Raw genomic sequence first — 18,339 nt, 5'->3', positions numbered from 1 at the left:
TTTTACACCAGTTCTTAATGCACAAGCACTGCACATCTGCCATGACTTATCTGGCGCGTACATTAACACTTGTGTCCTTGCAATGTAAATCACTTATATATATATATATATATATATATATATATATATATATATATATATATATATATATATATATACTTTCAGGAAACATTCCTCACACACAAAGAAAGAAAATATGTTATGTGGACATGCGTCCGGAAACGCTTACTTTCCATGTTAGAGCTCATTTTATTACTTCTCTTCAAATCACATTAATCATGGAATGGAAACACACAGCAACAGAACGTACCATCGTGACTTCAAACACTTTGGTACTGGTACTGGAATGTCCTCCGTTAGCGAGGATACACGCATCCACCCTCCGTCGCATGGAATCGCTGATGCGCTGATGCACCCCTGGAGAATATGGTATTATATCACAGCCGTCCACAATACGAGCACGAAGAGTCTCTGCATTTGGTACCGGAGTTGCGTAGACAAGAGCTTTCAAATGCCCCCATAAATGAAAGTCAAGAGGGTTGAGGTCAGGAGAGCGTGGAGGCCATGGAATTGGCCCGCCTCTACCAATCCATCGGTGACCGAATCTGTTGTTGAGAAGCGTACGAACACTTCGATTGAAATGTGCAGGAGCTCCATAGTTAGTGAACCACATGTTGTGTCGTACTTGTAAAGGCACTCATTCTAGCAGCACAGGTAGAGTATCCCGTATGATATCATGATGCTCCATTGAGCGTAGGTGGAAGAACATACTGACGAAACTAAAATGAGCTCTAACATGGAAATTTAGCGTTTCCGGACACTTGTCCACATAATATATTTTCTTTATTTGTGTGTGAGGAATGTTTCCTGAAAGTTTGGCCGTACCTTTTTGTAACATCCTATATATTACCTAGACAAGTGTACTCCCGAAATTTCATTAATCTACATTAATTATTTGTTGTTGTTGTGCTTTTTTCCGTCAGTGCATAATGAAATCAGTGCCTGCTATTTAATGCTGTTGCTAATTCAGACAAGAATATAAGGACGTACTAACGTACCTTGTCAACGTTTATTCAGATATACATGAAAGAAAATGGAGAAAACTTCAACCTGAACTTATCTGGGTAAAACATCGTAAAAATTCTATACAGTGTGGTCAGAAAATGTCTGAAACGCTTGTAGGGATGTTGCAGGGCAGGTTGTACTGAGATATGAATGTTACAAAAAAATTCGATACGTTGCGCAGTTTCCGAGTTATTTAGCATTGAAGTTAGCCAATCAGATCGTCGCGCGCGTAGATTCAAGTTTCAGCTAACGAAACAAAGCACTCGTTGGCCAACACCGCCCCTGGCAAGCCACTTGAATGCGAGCGCGCGACGCCTCGATTGGTTACATTCTATGCTAAATAACTCGCAAACGGAGCAACGTATCGAATTTCTTTCTCAACATTTATGTCTCAGTACAACCTGCCCTGTAACATCCCTAAAAGCTACTCACACATTTTCGGACCACCCTGTATATACGTACATATTATTCCGTAACTATGTTTGCTCATTGAGGGCAGGTGTTTTGCCAGTGAGTGTATATCTCTCTTTCTTTTAGGATATTTAATAATCTGCCTTTTCGGACCAGTGAGGAATTGTAATGTTGCTAGCGATTTCATTAGCAGTATGTATGTACTCTCTCAACTGAGCATAAAATGCTGCAGGATTGAATTCACTAAAATTACATGTTCCCTAAACTTAGTGTTGAAGGTCCTCCCTGTTTGCCCAACATAAACCTTACGTCGGAGGGTATTTATCTGTTAGCAGTAGTGCTATGAGCAGTAACTGGTCGATGCCGAAGTGTGAATTAACTCGGTAGACACTACACATTAGGAGAAGCAACGTGCAAGCAGAACTGCTCCGACACTCACCGATCATGATGGCAGCCCTGTTGGTGGTGCGCTTGGCCCTGTAGGTGAGCGGCCGTGTGACGGAGAAGTAGCGGTCGAAGGAGATGATGAGCAGGTTGAGCACGGACGCGTTGCTGGCCAGGTAGTCGAGCGCCAGCCACGTGTCGCAGATGTGCGGCCCGAGCGGCCAGTAGCCCAGGATCGTCGACACGGTGAACAGCGGCATCGAGATGAGCCCGATGGCCAGGTCGGCCACTGCCAGCGAGAACAGGAAGTAGTTGCTGATGGTCTGCAGCTGCTTGTCGATCTTGAACGAGATCATCACCATGGAGTTCCCGACGACGGTGACGAGGCTGAGGAAGCCGGCGACGATGGCGATGAGCACCATCTCCGGGATGGAGTATCGGCCCGACACCTCCGTCGCCGGGGGCGGCACCGTGCCGTTCAGCACCACGTCGGTGTCGTTCATTGCGTCTCTACGTCTTCATCTGCACACAACACGTACCACACACTCACACGGAGAAAGCAAACGCTCCGAGACATTATCAACCAATACCGATTATGAAAACACATGCATACACGTCTTTAATACGATACTTGAAAATTTTGGGTGGAATACGGGCAATAAAATGAGTAAATGCAACCAAGTACTGGTTGTACGTACATAGCAACATTTCTGAATAACCTACATTTTTCCCCGTTTTCCTTCGTTCCTTAGAAGCTTCAAAATTCGTGGAGGTATGCTCCATCATTGCAACTAAATGAAAGGCAGTCTGTGTTTTTACCGGACGCGTTTCACTTTTTTTTTATTTATGAAGCACCTTCAGTGGCCTGTAATACATAGGGATAAGCAAAATAATGTGAATACCTGTACTTATTTGGGAATAGTGTACTAATAACGGATTGGACTCCATTTGCCCGTAATACAGCTGCGATTCTTCTTGGAATACTGGCATATAATGATAGTATAGTCTCCAGTGGACTGTTATGCCACCCTTTGATCAGAACCTCTTCTGACTCCTGTAGTGACAAGAGAGGTGGGCTCTAATACCGCCCACAAGGCTTCGATAATGTTCAAGTCCCGAGACTGTGCTGGCCAGGGAAGACGCAGCAGTTCAGTTGCATGCTCCTCATACCACGATTGTCCTGCCCTGGCTGTGTGAGTGGGTGCATTATCTTCCTTAAATACAGCATTATTGTTGGGGAACAGCATTTGAATCAGAGGGTGCACCTGATCATCTAAAATATTCACATAATCGTTAGATGTAACGCGGCCTTTGATAGTAATGATGGTATCAGCGTCACTTCCCCCTCCATGCTTAATCGTTAGAATCAAGCAATCAGGGTTGTTGACTTCTTTTGGCATTCTCCAGACGGAAACCCCGTCCGATGTTCGAAAAAATGGAGACGTTGACTTGTCGAACCACTCTCGGCGAACAGTGACGATAGATACAAGGTCTCGAAGATGCTATTGAGCTCTGTAGATAATTTAACCGCCGTAGTTTTGTGTTGTTTTGACAAAATTCGTGTTAACGTACGACGATCTCTGTCGTTTAGTTTTGATTTGTGCCCACTATTACACTTACACGATGGTGTCTTCTAATGTTTCGTGTAGGCTGTCATGACTGTTGAAACAGTTGTTATTGAAACATTCAGTAAGTTGGCTGTCTTGGTTACTGATGCTCCAGCTAATCGGGCCCCCACAATCTGCTTCCTTTGGAACTCTGTTAGGTCTTTCAGTGCACGTCGACCTCGGCCTCTTAATGCAAATACTAAGTGCGAACAACTCGTAAATAACCTGCACTGATGCCTAGCCCGTACTGAACACACACAGTCCAGCGCGACACGTCCCTTATTTGCGTTGTTGACCGTCAAACCCGACCATCCCATTACTACCGCTATTCACATTATTTTGCCTACCCCTGTACGTTTACATATATTTTGCAGTAGTTACAAATATGTTACCATCTTACGTTTTTTCATGTTTTTTCTCTCTTATTCAGATCACAAAGAACTTTTGTGGCACAAGTTTCATGAGGTTACATTATCCCTTGGTGTTACTTACGACTTCCAATGTTGCTGGTTCTTGTGTGTGATCCTGGAGACGTGATCATTCGATCTCCGTAGGCCATGTGGCTGATTTACGTTGTTTTTTCACCGACATTTATTACAACAAATCACTTGCAATTTTTATTGACTGATTACTGTGTGTGTTTACAGTGTGTCGTGTTGCCAGCTGTGGCTCTGTGTTTATTTTTTGTTTTCTATTTGTGTTGAGCGTGAGTGTTTTCGAGCCCACGCTCGCTCGCTCGTGTGTGTGTGTGTATGTGTTTATTGTACTATGTATGAATGTGTCATTCTTTGAGAGAGTACTTTTTTTAATGTGTGTTTAGTGGATTTGTGTGTGTGTGTTTGGGGGGGGGGGGGAGCGACAGGAAGAGAGGCAGAGGAAGACTCATCAGTTACATACTCTAGTTATGTTTCACATCTCTGTTTGTTATTGTTTTAGTGGGTAACATGATCACTGAGTCACTGATTATATTGATTTGGTCATTAATTACTTTCTTTTTCATTGCAAGGGCTCTTTGTTTATGAACGTTTTCCTCCAATGCGAGGAGATTTTTGCTGTAACTGTTCACTCTAAAAATTTTGAGGTCTGTTTCCATGTTGGATGATCCACGTCCATGTTTTATCAGGTGCTCAACCAAGGTAGAACGGCTGTTTTCATGCTTTCATCTTCTTATAAATAATAGAAGTGAAATAAGTATGGCAAAGAACGAACTGCCTTTCAGTTAGTTGCAAAGATGGAATATACCTCTATGAATTTCTTCATAAGTGGGAAAATTATGGGATTAGGAGGAAAGCTCAAGAACAGTTCACTTGATATCTGCAAGGTAGGAAGTAGAAGGTCTTCTTCCAGTGTCAGTAAACAGGGAAGAGGTTTGAATTTGGCTGTCAGTAAACAGGGAAGAGGTTTGAATTTGGCTGGGGTCATATAAAGCTCATATGTGACAACGATCTGACACTATACTTGAGAGATGACACAAAAATTACTTTCTTTGCATATGACGGAAGTGTTTTTATGAAAGATGTGAAACGTAATGTAAGCACTGCACCTAATAAGGGAGTCATTAAATCAAATGACTCTGAGCACTAGGGGACATAACATCTGAGGTCATCAGTCGCCTAGAGCTTAGGACTACTTAAACCTAACTAACCTAAGGACATCACACACATCCATGCCCGAGGCAGGATTCGAACCTGCGACCGTAGCGGTCACACGGTTCCAGACTGAAGCGCCTAGAACCGCTCGGCCACAACTGCCGGCGGGAGTTATTAACATTAGTGCATACTTTTCAGACAACAGATTAACGCTTAACAGCAACACGTACTTCTTAAAAAAGCGAAATTTTACTGTCCGGAGCTGTTCAAGCAATTAGTGAAGTTGAACATTTTAAGTTTTTATGACTGTGGATATTTCGAAGACTTTTTGGAAGTATTACTTTCGAGATCTTGTGCAGGAATGATCGGTACTATATTCACTGTAAGAATGATAGCCATTGTCTCTGACAAGCACGAAGTCTTGTTACCTTTGCTTACTTTCGCTCTATAATCTCGTTTCGTGTTATATACTGGGGTAACTCTGTGCACTCACCACGAATATTCTTACCCCACGGGGTAGTGCAGTGGTTAGCACAGTGGATACGCATTCTGGAGTACGACGGTTCAAACCGGCTTCTGGCTACCCTGATTTAGGGTTTCCGTGATTTCCCTAAATCGCTTAAGGCAAATTCATGGATGGTTCCTTCAAAATGGCAAGGTCGTTTTATTTTTCCATGCTTCCCTAGCCATAGCTTGTGCTCCGTCTCTAATGACTCCGTTGTCGACGGGACGTTAAACACTAATCTCCTCCACCCAGGAATATTCTTACGTGAAGAGCAAGGCAAGTGCCATCACTCGATTTCCCAGAAACGCCTCTCAGTGCAATAGGAGCCAAAATAAGCGAACACATGTCTCGGCTTATCCACAAATACTCGATCGTTTCTGAGAAACGGACGATCAAAGCTTTCGACGAACTTAATATGACTCTTAGTGAGCGATTATTTACACCGCAGTCGTGGCACAGTACAGAGCATCTCGGCTTCACGTTTTTGTGCCCCGTGTTCGAAACCCGCTTATTGTTCTTATTTTTTATTTAACTATCCATGACCGTAGAAGATTACTACACAAATGTTGCTTGTGAAATTAGGTGAAAGCGTTATATTAAATGAAAAATTACGATTGAATTTCACAATAGTTGCCAACATTTATAATATGATATATGTGTGTATGGTATTTTCAGGGATTAAAATCTTTTTGAATTCTGATTTTCTTATATTTATTTTTGTACCAATTAACGTATTAAATCTTACATGTTATTCTTATATTTATTCTTCAGAAAGATTTGGTGAATTCTCTTGGGTGATATCGATCGTACAAACATTCCAAACATAGAAATTTCTAACACTGTGAGCATCGGGCGAAGGCAGGTTTGTCAAAGTGACATTTCTTCCCATGAATCCCACTCAGGAATGAACTGTCGGTAACACTGGTGAAGATTTCACACGTTGGTAACAATTTGGAGGCAACCCACGCATAACGGGTCATCTTTCCGAAAACTGCCGCTTGCAGCTATTACGAATCAAGATGCACTACAGGAATTTCACCGAAAATAATTTCAAATAGTTTTCCCATTCATTTCCTGTTTACAAGACAGACAATTAGTAGACGAATAACAACAATGTCATTTCAACATTGGAAAACATTCGTGCAGCAATCTTCTACGGACATGGGTAGATAAAAGAAAGAGTAAAAAATAAAAGCAATAATGTGGTTTCGAACACGAGGCTCAAGAGTGTGCAGCCGTGACACTAACCACTGTGCTACCGCTAACGTTGAACTTAATACGCGCTAAAAGGCAGACAAATTACCTCGAAAACTTTCACTATCGTCTCCTTACAAACAGTCGACTGCCTACGGATAAGCTAAGACACGTGCCAGCTTACTTTGACCTCTCTTCCACTGAGAGAAGTTTCTGGGAAGTTTGGTTGTGACACATTCGTGGTCTCCTCTTTCGCTCAGGAAAGGTCGGTCAGCCTGATCTTCGGTTTCAGTTCGCGAACTTCGTTATTCGTCGTAGTTAAGGTGTCTCTGTATTGTAATTCTGCCATCCGTGTAAGGTGAGGTAACCTAAACGTGATGCAAAATAAAAAAAATTCTTCTGTATTTCTGATAGAAAAAGCCAACTTTTAGGAAAAAAACTGTAAATTTTAGTGCGTCTAGTCTGCTTTGAAACGAAAGTGTATTTAACTTTTTTAAAGCTACAAATAAAGATTAGAAAAAAACTAAAGAAAGTCTGTCATTTTTGGACTTAAATTCTTAAACATCATACGACTCGTCTAAAATATGAAACACACGTGATATTGTTATGTACACTGAATACAGAAGGTTGAGGTCTTAAAAAGATATAGAGAACACACAAAACGATACATATGTATAACCAGGATTTTTCTGTTTAGTATATGTCTCGGAAATTTATGGCGTGAAACGTACGTCAGAAAGAACTACCGAATTTCCGTTGTTTGTTTCCCCTATTTTTAACACGTCTTTCACATTTAACTGAAAAACTATTCTGTTTATGTCCACAGACTTTAGAGACATGATTTCGAGCTCATTTTCCAGTACTTTCCGTGTGATGCTGTATCTGTATCTGTATGAATTCCTATTTCGTCGTTGAAATTTAACCAAGATATAATCTCCTCCACTAACGTGTGCTGGATCTGTCATAACAACAGGATCTAGTGTGGTTTCTAGTATCGTCACTCATCAAAGATAGTACGTCGGAATAATCGACATTAGTCTCTTCAGCTTCCCTTCTTTTTTGTGTACTTGCCACATCTTTGGTCACGAGCATAGCTTTCTCACTTTCCTGCGTTTGGTGTGTGTGTTTGTGTGTGTGTGCATGTGTGTATTGAGCCAGAGACCTAGAAACGACGGAGAGGCTTCGTCCCGCTGGAGCCCTCAGTGGTTCACAACCACCCCACAACAGGCCGCAGCAGTCCACCCACCCCACCACCGCCGCTCCACACCGAACCCAAGGTTATTGTGCGGTTGCCCCCCCCCCCCCCCCCCCCCGCCCCCCAATCCCTCCTGGGAGCGTCTCATACCAGACTAGTGTGCCCCAGATGTTTGCGTGGTAGAGTAATGATGGTGTACGCGTACGTGGAGAAAGTGTTTGCGCATCACGCAACAATTGAAGGGGAACTATCCCGCATTCGCCGAGGCAGATGGAAAACCGCCTAAAAACCATCCACAGGCTGGCCGGCACACCGGACCTCGACACTAATCCGCCGGGTGGATTCGTGCCGGGGATCGGCTGCGTTTGGTGTGCTTGCATTTTGATTGGAGGCTTCTCTTTTTCACAGTGTTTTTACCACCGGGTGTTTGGTTTGTGTCGGTTGTGTTGCTGGCGTATGGGAAGGGCGGCAACCCGGAGAACTCCACTGTGTGGCCGATGGCTCGCATGTAGGCAATAATGTATCTCTCTTGGGAATCAACTGTATCACATTTTGGAATGGAGAGTATCATATTTAAGAATTATACTGATTGCTTAATAATTGTCTCCGTATAATAAATATGATAATAATGAATTATTCAATTCACAGCAAAACCTTCTATGTATGTAATACAAATTTGGTGACTATAGAGAAAGTACTTGAGTAAGAATGGCAAATGTTCTAGAGTCGGGCACACATTTATTTTGAGTGTGAAAATGCTGTTTGTCCGAATTCCTTTTTACGGTCAGAGTGAAGTTGCTAATCGTAAAACAAGTTATATCTAACTATTCCGAAACAATGGCAGCATAACTAAAAGTAGGAACATTCATGACAGGTATGATTTTCTTATGAACAGACTAGGCGTCTAATTGCTTGGATTGTTCTGTCTGGATCAGTTTTAGGACACTTTACCCTAGAAATATTCCGTCAGAGGCTTTCTTATAGATAACTCTGAATCATTCAGAAGAAACTACAACATTCATTCAGTGAAAACTAGACATAAATATGATATACACTTGGATAACACTTGGTAAAGCATTGTAAATACAGGTGTGGAGCATTTAGCAGGATTCTTTTTCAATAGAGTTACAGCAGGACTGAATAATTAAATTGTTGACCCGAAGTATTCATATCCCCTTTAAAATGTTTCCTTCTGGCATTCTACTCCTATTCTGTAAGGGGGCTCCACGCAGTAGTTTATAACTTCTCTGTGTACTGTGTTATTTATTCGTACATTCTATCACAATTCTTCATGTTTTTTTTTAATTATTCGGTTCACAGATTTTCTAATCATCCTCCTGAAAACTATGTGCTGTGGATCACATAGTTGTACGGAACTTCATAAATACATAAAATGAAGAAAAATAAAACAAACCGTAAAGCTAAGGCGCTAAGCTGTCAGCAGCCACATAAGCGAGACTGCAATGTTAGCTAATCGGGCTGCAACCTGGGACAATGTATACGAGCGCTAGTCAGAAAGTTTAAGTTATCAGCACGAAGAAATAAAGTTGTGTAATTCAATTTTTGTTTGCTTGCAGATACGTGTGTGCATGGCTGTTAGCTGCCAAGAGAGACATTTATTTTATCCATTATAAAATGGGCTTGTGATTGGGAAGCATATGTTTGTAACTTTACGTATATGTAGCCAGCTTGTGCTATTAGTGTTTACAATGGAGAAGCTACGGAAGAAGTTTACATGTATGTGCTTAACTTTCTTATCCCCGAACACGTTTAGTTTTTTTGCCAAAATATCGTAACTGTTGCTGTACTGCAAAATTTGTAAAGGATAAATTTCCTAACTGTATGTCAACAGACTGAAAGCAGTCGATGGGCATTTAAATCGTTAACTCATGCAAGGGGCTTACTATTATCTAGACTATGTTCTCACTTGAAAAATGATATTATTCTAGTATTTTTTGTAGTATTTTTACGCTGACACCGTGTAGCTCTTTCTGTAAACGGAGTGGAGTATGTCAACTTAAGAATTCGCGTGTATTGTTTGTTTTTGATAAACTGATGTGCCTATTACGTGTATTTCTTTCTTTCGTGTGTTATCTATCTTTTTTTGTGCGTTTGTATGAAACGAGGCACCTATGATGAGTGTACATTATATTTTTGTGAGTTCGCTCTTTGATTATTTGTTTACTGATAGTGTGTCAAGTATCTGAGGTGCGGTTGTTTTGATCCCGGCAGTCGATTACTATGTCGTTTGTTTGCATAAACAAATCACGCTTTCCTATATTTAGTTGTTCTTAAACTCATGTTTCTGTGTATACATAACTCTAAAGCTTCTAGATGATGTGAAAACAATGACTGTTGTCTAGTCTCCTACTCTGACAATAATTTTCCTTTTTGTTACCACGTTTCTGGGTGCGAGGTTGTGGTCACGAAGATGGTGAGCAAATGTGGACTTCTCAGCCTAGTATTTGACAGGCTTTTCTATGTTCTTTGTAGAGTGTTTAAAAGTTTCTGGTCTTTAAGCCTAAGTATATTGCGTAACAACTATAACCCAATTATTAAATGAACATTCCTTATACGTGTATCTTGTTGGTAAAGATAGACTCACAAATGACACGTGAAAAGCATATGTTATAGGCGAAAGGACCAAACAAAGCACCGAAGTGACGAAAATGAACACAATCTGGCACACAGAATATATAATATGTTCAGAAATATTTCTTCTCTGTAGAATACAAAACAACCTTCACAAAAATAACCCCCTGTTATGGTATTTTTTCCGATGACTGTTTTGATGGTCCCTAAACGCCAGTCTGTCCTGTTCAGAATACTCCTTCTGTGCAATACTATTGCAACCTACATGCATTTGAATCTGCTTACTGTCGTTAATCGATTTTTAATCAAGCTGTGCCGTAAAATTCACGTCTCTCCAGTTCATTTGTATACCTCTTCATTAGTTTGTCGATCTTCCCATCTGATCTTCAGCATTATTCTTTAGCACGACATTTCAAACGATTCTATTACTTGTTGTCTTTACTGTTTCTTGATTAAGAGTCACATTTATGTAAGCTGTATCACAAAAAGTACTTTCAAAAATTACATTTTTCTTTGCTTTTGCCACTCTGCATTTTATGACTTCTTTGCTCATGCGATAGTCAGTTGTTTTGCTGTCCAAATATCATAACTCATCTACTCTTTTTAATCTCCCCTAACCACCATTTGATTTAATCGAACTGCATTCCATGAAACTTGTTTCTATTTATTATCGACCGTATTCTCAAAATACTGTCCATTACGTTCATCTGACCTTGTGTTCCAACATTTCCCCAATATTCAAATTGATCTTACTGCAGGTTAGCTTCCAGTAGGAATTCCATGCTGTTATTCGGCAGGTCTGTAACGACAGACCTCTCTATATTTAACGACACGTGCAGCAATAGCTGTACATAAAAAGAGGATGAGTGATAAAACCGGCCACAGACCAGTCATTGTGCACGTGGAGTCAGGGACGGGCACGAGGGAGTTAAAAGACAACCAGCGAACGAGAGTGAAGTGTAAGCAATTAAATCAAACACAAATTGCATCCAGTCTTTGAAAACACATTTATGAATGTGTTTCCTTAAGATTTTTCTATAGCACATCGCTGGCGAAACTCTTACATAAAACAGGCGATGCCTCCGGTAATAATAATAATAATAGAAAGTAATGAAATATTACTTATTGTTTGTGTAAAATAAAGTAACAAAAATATATGAATATATTTGTAAGTGATTTCGAGGTATACATTCTGGGCACTTGAACGCTTGGAGTTGCCAAATATGCCTTCAACAATGGCTCCAATCCGGAGTGGCTCCAAGTCAGACAGACCTAGGATGACAGACACGAATATCTCATTTCATGCTGCTTCGTCTTTACCGCAGAGTACATGGAAATAGATAGGTCAAGGGAAATGATTCTTCTTTTGTTTCAGAAAGGAGGCGTAGATATTATGAGTATCATACCGTTGTTGAAACGTGACGCATAGAATATGCACAAGAAGAGGCTGCGTTTAACTTCGCTAATGTAAGTGTTGGGAGTACACTTTAATAGAGTGGCAACGTACCGTTGGACTGCGAGTTCAGGAAAATTGTACGTTGTGCTGTTGATGAAACAGACACTGATTGTAATTAATATGAGCCAATCTCTGAGAACTGGTTTGAATGAAATAACCGTGAATACCTACGTTTGTCTTATTAAGTTTGAATTATTTGATTTTGGGTAACAGACTATACATGTTGCGAAAAATCAGAATTGTTCTCTCGAGTCAACCAGCATGAAATCAATAATTTTTTTGTTGTGTCATTACTCTTCTGACTGGTTTGATGGGGGCCGCCACGAATTCATCCGCTGTGCCAACCTTTTCACCTCAGAGTAGTACATGCAATATACGTCCTAAGTTATGAGCTGGATGTATTCCAGCCTCTGTGTTCCTCTACAGTTTTTGCCCTCTACAGCTCCCTCTCGTACCATAGAAGTCACTCCCTGGTGTCTTAACATATGTCCTATCATCCTGTCCCTTCTTCTTGTCACTGTTTTCCACATTTTCCTTTCCTCTCCGATTCCTGCGTAGAACCTCCTCGTTCCTTACTTTATCAGTCCACATAACTTTCTACATTCGTCTGTAACACCACACCTCAAATGCTTCTATTCTCCTCTGTTCCTGTTTTAGCATAGTCCGTGTGTCGCTACCACAAAATGCTGTGCTCCAAACGTACATCCTCAGAAATTTCTTCCTCACATTAAGGCGTATGTTAGAGACTAGTAGAGTTCTATTTGGACAGGAATCCCCTTTTTGCCAGAGCTAGTCTGCTTTTGATGTCCTTCATGCTCCGTCCGTCCTTGATTATTTTGCTGCCAAGGTAGTAGGATTCCTTATCTTCATCTGCTTCGTAACCATCAATCCTGATGTCAAGTTTCTCGCTGTTCTCATTTCTGCTACTTCTCATTACTTTCGTCTTTCTTCGATTTACTCTCAATCCATATTCTATACTTATTAAACTGTTCATTCCATTCAGCAGATCGTGCACTTCTTCACTTTCACTCAGGATAGCATTGTCAGCAGTGAATCTTATCATTGATATCCTTTCACCTTGATATTTAATCCCACTCCTGAACCGATCTTTTACTTCTATACAGATTTAACAGTAGGGGCGAAAGACTACGTCCCTGTCTTACACCCTTTTTAATGCGATCCTTTCGTTCTTGGTCGTCCACTCTTAATTTTCCCTCTTTGCTCTTGTACATATTATATATTACCTGTCTCTCGCTATAGTTCACCCCTATTTTTCTCAGGGTTTCGAACGTCTTGCACCATTTTACAGTGTGGAACGCTTATTCGAGGTGGACAAATCCTATGGACGTATCTCGATTTTTCTTTAGTCTTGCTTCCATTATCAACCACAACGTCAGAGTTGACTCTCTGCTGCGGGGTAGGGCTGCTAAATGCACCTCCTGTAACAATGCAATGTCTATTTCCGAAGGCCATATCATTTCTTTCAGAAGATATATCTTGACTGACGCGCGGACGGCGTTGACATTCAGTGTCGCTATACAGTATGCGTGGTGCTCCCTCGCACGGCGCAGAAGTCGACATCAGCAGGTTGCCTCCCCTACACGGGATCTGCTGTTTCTTCAAAATCATCGCTCCCGTGGTGACGCCGTCCAAGTTGTACCCATATGTTCAACGGCTGCTGACGCTGCCAGATCGGATGGCATCGTTCCTTCTTCTGTAGGGACTTCAGAAGCAGAACATTCCGATCCGTCGATGCGAGAGCCAGTGAGGGCCGCCGTTCCAGAGACGCACTGACGACGCCGTCGTTCACGGTTTCCGACGTCGAAACGTTGATTTCCTCAACAGGTAATGTACCATTTGGACAGGGTGAAGAGTCTCGTTCCGAGCACTGTTTATGCAATCGTCCTTCCGTGTGAGAAGATTGGAGAGAGTCGCGCCGGTCGAGCAGAAAGCCACCGTCGGGAGAACCGTAGAGTCGACCGAGGACTCACGATCGACATGAGCGTCGGCCACGGGCGCAGCCGCAGCTAAGGAGCGAAACGTTATCCATCAGCTGTGCAACTGATTCTGAGTGCCGCCGGGCGGCCGGCGGCGACTTACGTGCGTCGACGAGGGAATCACTACTCCTCCAGTTGGTAGCTGCGTCATCCGTCGCTGTAGACATTCAGATCTGATGTGTCCCTCTTTTACACACCCAGAACAAGTACGCATCTGTCATTCGTACACGATTACGGGCCGACGTCCGCTGATGGTCAGATAAGCCGGAACATGGCTGCGCTGATGAACTGTGATCTGACGTACCCCGTTAAGAACAGGGTACATTCGAAGTGGTCCCAGCGTTGTGCCTTATGAGCGTGAACAGAGCCGTATGTCCGGAAAGCCGCACATCTAAGGCTTTGGGACATGCATATTCTGGGCAAAAGTTGGAACGCACTATCGATTTCCTGACTATCTGCCATGATCTCAGTGCGCGAAGACTAAGTCGCAATGTAAATAACCACCAGCTCACACGCTCCGCAGGCGGAGGTGCTGCACGTCCTCTCCGGACAGCCGCTAAAGCCACACTGATCAGTAATCAAAGACGCAACCCCTCGACCACGGCATGTGATGTTATATCAGTGATTAGAATATCTTGTCAAATTTACAAAGAACTTGACAGTACGGATCCATTTATCAGTATAACGTTGCACCGCCTCTGACTTGGATGAGTGATTGGCGAGGGTGTCATAAAGCCGCTGTCTCCTCTCCTGGGGGGAGGCTGGCCCACAATTGTTGTAATTGGGAATTGATATCCTGAATACTCGCACTAGGACGGAGTTGACCACCCACCTGGTCCCACACATGTTCTATTGGGGAGAGATTTGGGAGTCTTTCTGGCCACATGAGTAATTAAACATCACGCAGACAGTTCATAGAGACACTTGCCATGTATGGACGAGCATTATACTGTTGAAAAATGGCACCACGATATGGTCATACACATTGTACACATGGCAGGGAATATCCGTGAGGTACCGTTGTGCCGTTAGAGCTCCGCGAATCACCTGAAGTCATACCCTATCCCTCCAGGAGCAACAGGATATTGCAAGAATAGGACCTCACCCATGTAGTCTAACATTAGGCCACTTTCATACATAAATCTGGGTGTTACACGATTCCACTACCGATCAAATGGAAATACATAACGAGGCCCCTTTGAGACTCAGAGGACACACGAGTTCGTAACGCTTCCGTGTCCTTGACACCATCACTGAACATCTGACGCTGTTCACACCCCGTATGTAGCATACCACATCTGGTAACAGCACGACACACGAACAGTTTCAATACTTAATAGAATTAGCGAAAAAAATTAATTTTTGTTTACTCCTGGTGATCCGACTGGTCAGTACACTGTGTGGTAGCATAGTTAAAGGACGAGTGGAAAGTGTCCTTGTCCCTCGCAGGACGTTCCAACGTCAGTACGCAGTTTCTCCAACCTTTTAAGGCGTTGTACTCGAATTAGTGATGGGTGACGTTTCAAAGTCTGATTCATCCATACAAATTTAGGTTTTCCGGTAGTTTTTCGTAAATGTATACGGACAAATGCAGGTAGTTTATCTGTGAGTAAATGGTCGATTTTCTGTCTATTTATGTTACTGTAGAGCCTGTGTTCCGTCTATGATACTACGTTAATCAATAATCTTTCTCTGTTTCTTAAAATTTCCGTCTATGCAACACGTAAAATCTGTTTAAATAGAGATGAGCTGTAGCTTTGTATGTACTAAAACTGTTTGTCAATGGAAAATAATTATTGGCCTAGTAGATCTATTCAGAATCATGAAGCCTTTTACTTTTCTTACGATTTTATTTGGGAACCGTCTTTCGTCAGTGGCAATAATTTCCCAGTTACCGATTTTTCACTTTTTCTGTCGCCACGAGATTGTCCGATGCACAGCGTGAGAAACCTACTGTTTTCAAACTCAAACATCTGTTGACAGCTTGCAGATGTTACGACCATAGTTTAGTGGTTAGCGTCGCTGGCTGCTGACCTGAGGTCCATCCTCGGTGAACGCCTTAGAGTGACACGGAGTGGGTAGGCCTGTGTCGACACCGTCCCAGCCTCTCAATGTCTACAGATAAGTAGCGCGAATAAATAAGCAACGAACTTCAAATGAGGTGATAAAAGTCATGGGGCAGTGATAGCTACATAAACAGATGGCGGTAGTAGAGCATACATAAAGTAGAATAGGGTAGGGGCGGAGCTGTCATTTATTCTCAGGTGATTCATGTGAAAAGATTTCGTACGTGGCCATGATTGCATAAAGGGAATTAACAGATTCCGAAAGCAGAATAGTAGTTGGAGCTAGAAGCATGGGACATTCCATTTCGGAAATCGTAAGGAAACTCAGTATTCGGAGATCCACAGTGTCAAGAGTGTGCCGAGAATATCAGATTTCAGGCAATACTTTCACCACGGACAACGCAGTGACCGACGGCCTTCACTTAACGAGCGAGGGCAGCGGCGTTAGGGTAGAGTTGTCAGTGCTGCCATACAAGCAACACTGCGTGAAATAACAGCAGAAATCAGCAAGGAATGTACGACGATCGTATCCGTTAGGACAGTGCGGCGAAATTTAGCGTTAATGGGCTATGGTAGCAGACGACGACGCGAGTGGCTTCGCTAACAGCACGACATCGCCTGCAGCGCCTCACCTGGGCTCGTGAACGTATCGGTTGGAGGCTAGACGTAATGAAGAGGTCAGTTCGTGCCCAAAATCCTGCACTGGCAACACCTTTACAGTTACAGACGCCTGTAGAGGCAGCATGGATCGATATTTCTGCAGGGGACTTCCAGTGACTTTTTGAGTTGACGCCACATCCGGTCACTGCACTACGCCGGAGAAAAGGAGCTCCGTCATGATATTTGGACGTATCCAATGACTTTTGTCACCTTAGAATATAAGGGGCGTGAGCAGTGTAGATACTGAGTGGCCCCTGTCAAGGCCTCAGGGATGCTGCGCAGGGGTATAAACCACGTTATCAGCCCCCGACAAAGTTTGAAAAGGGCCCCATTATGGGTCTTCATATCGGTTGGCTGGTCGAATCATGCAATATTCGGATGTGGCATCCCGTACCATAGGTTAGCACTAGAAGCTTCCGGACTGAGGAATTACCCTACCATGCATAGCCTACCGTTGATAGCGCAATAGATATTGCTGAATTTGTAGTGGTGTCGTGTCCGGGAGACCTGGACTGCCAATGAGTGACGTAACGTTGTGTTAATCGATGAACAGAGGTGCTACACTATCCCAGACGACCATCCATGGAGAGTATTGTGGGATAGGTCGCTTTCTTTACTGACGTCCTGTTAATCCTGACGTCATGATATGGGGAGTCACCTGGTATGACTTCAGGTCACGGCTACTGCTGACTGAGGGAATTTCGACAGCACAATGGTACAGCACGGACAACGTGCATCCTCATGTGTTATCTGTCATGAAACAGTATCGTGGTGCCATTTTTCAGCGGGATAATACTCGTGCCCCTATGAACTGTTTGTGTGATGCTCAAGTACTCTCGTGGCCAGCACGATCTCCAGATCTGTCCGCAACAGGACATGTGTGAGACCAGGCGGAATTCAGTTTCTCCAGATTTGCAGTATCCAGAATATCAAGGACCAGTTACAACAGTTGAAGAAAGTAAATACCGACAACCGTTGTTTTATTAACTATTTTATCGGACTATCTCATTGGCACAAAACTCACGCCCCCATACACGTAGCTACGTAATTCATCTAAACGTCCGCGATATTATAGGGATCATTAATTTAAAGTGGCTTCTGTAGATTTCTGGAACCTCTTTGCAATCGTAGGCTCTCCACATCTCTAGAGGTGATCACGAGCCCAGGAGTGGCGGTGCAGGCGACGTCGTGCTGTTAGCAAAGGACCTTGCATTGATGGTCTGCTGCCATAGGCCGTTAACGCCAAGTTTCGCCACACTATCCTTAGCATACGTTCGTCGTACGTCCCACATCAATTTCTGCGTTTATTTCACTACTGTTGCTTGTCTGGCAGCACTGACAACTCTCCGCAAATTCCGCTGTTTGTAGTCATCAAGTGAAGGCTATCGGACCCTGAATTGTCCGTGGTGAGAGGTAATGCAAGAAATGTGGTATTCTCGGCATACTCTTAGCAACTTTGGTCTCAGAATGATGAATTCCCTAACGATTTACGAACTGGTATGTCCCTAGCATCTACCTCCAGCTACCATTCTGCTTTGAAAGTCTGTTAATAACAAATAAAAACCGTTTCACATGGAGCATCTGAGAACAAATGACAGTTCCGCCAACGCACAGCCCT

General features: G+C 42.8%; 1 protein-coding gene across 1 annotated transcript in view; it reads right to left on the bottom strand.

Moving 5' to 3' along the window:
* LOC126298918 (muscarinic acetylcholine receptor DM1) overlaps positions 1 to 18,339 on the bottom strand; it is a 1,498,118-nt gene that overhangs the window by 847,384 nt on the left and 632,395 nt on the right. The window contains exon 4 of the mRNA XM_049990459.1: positions 1,916 to 2,382. Coding sequence (XP_049846416.1) covers positions 1,916 to 2,363 — 448 coding nt within the window. The 5' untranslated portion in view covers positions 2,364 to 2,382. The remainder of the gene's footprint in view (positions 1 to 1,915; positions 2,383 to 18,339) is intronic.

The sequence above is a fragment of the Schistocerca gregaria genome, chromosome X (assembly GCF_023897955.1).
Source record: "Schistocerca gregaria isolate iqSchGreg1 chromosome X, iqSchGreg1.2, whole genome shotgun sequence".
NCBI lineage: Eukaryota > Metazoa > Arthropoda > Insecta > Orthoptera > Acrididae > Schistocerca > Schistocerca gregaria.
Note: the sequence above shows the minus strand (reverse complement) of the source record. Positions and strands in the feature narration are given on the sequence as shown.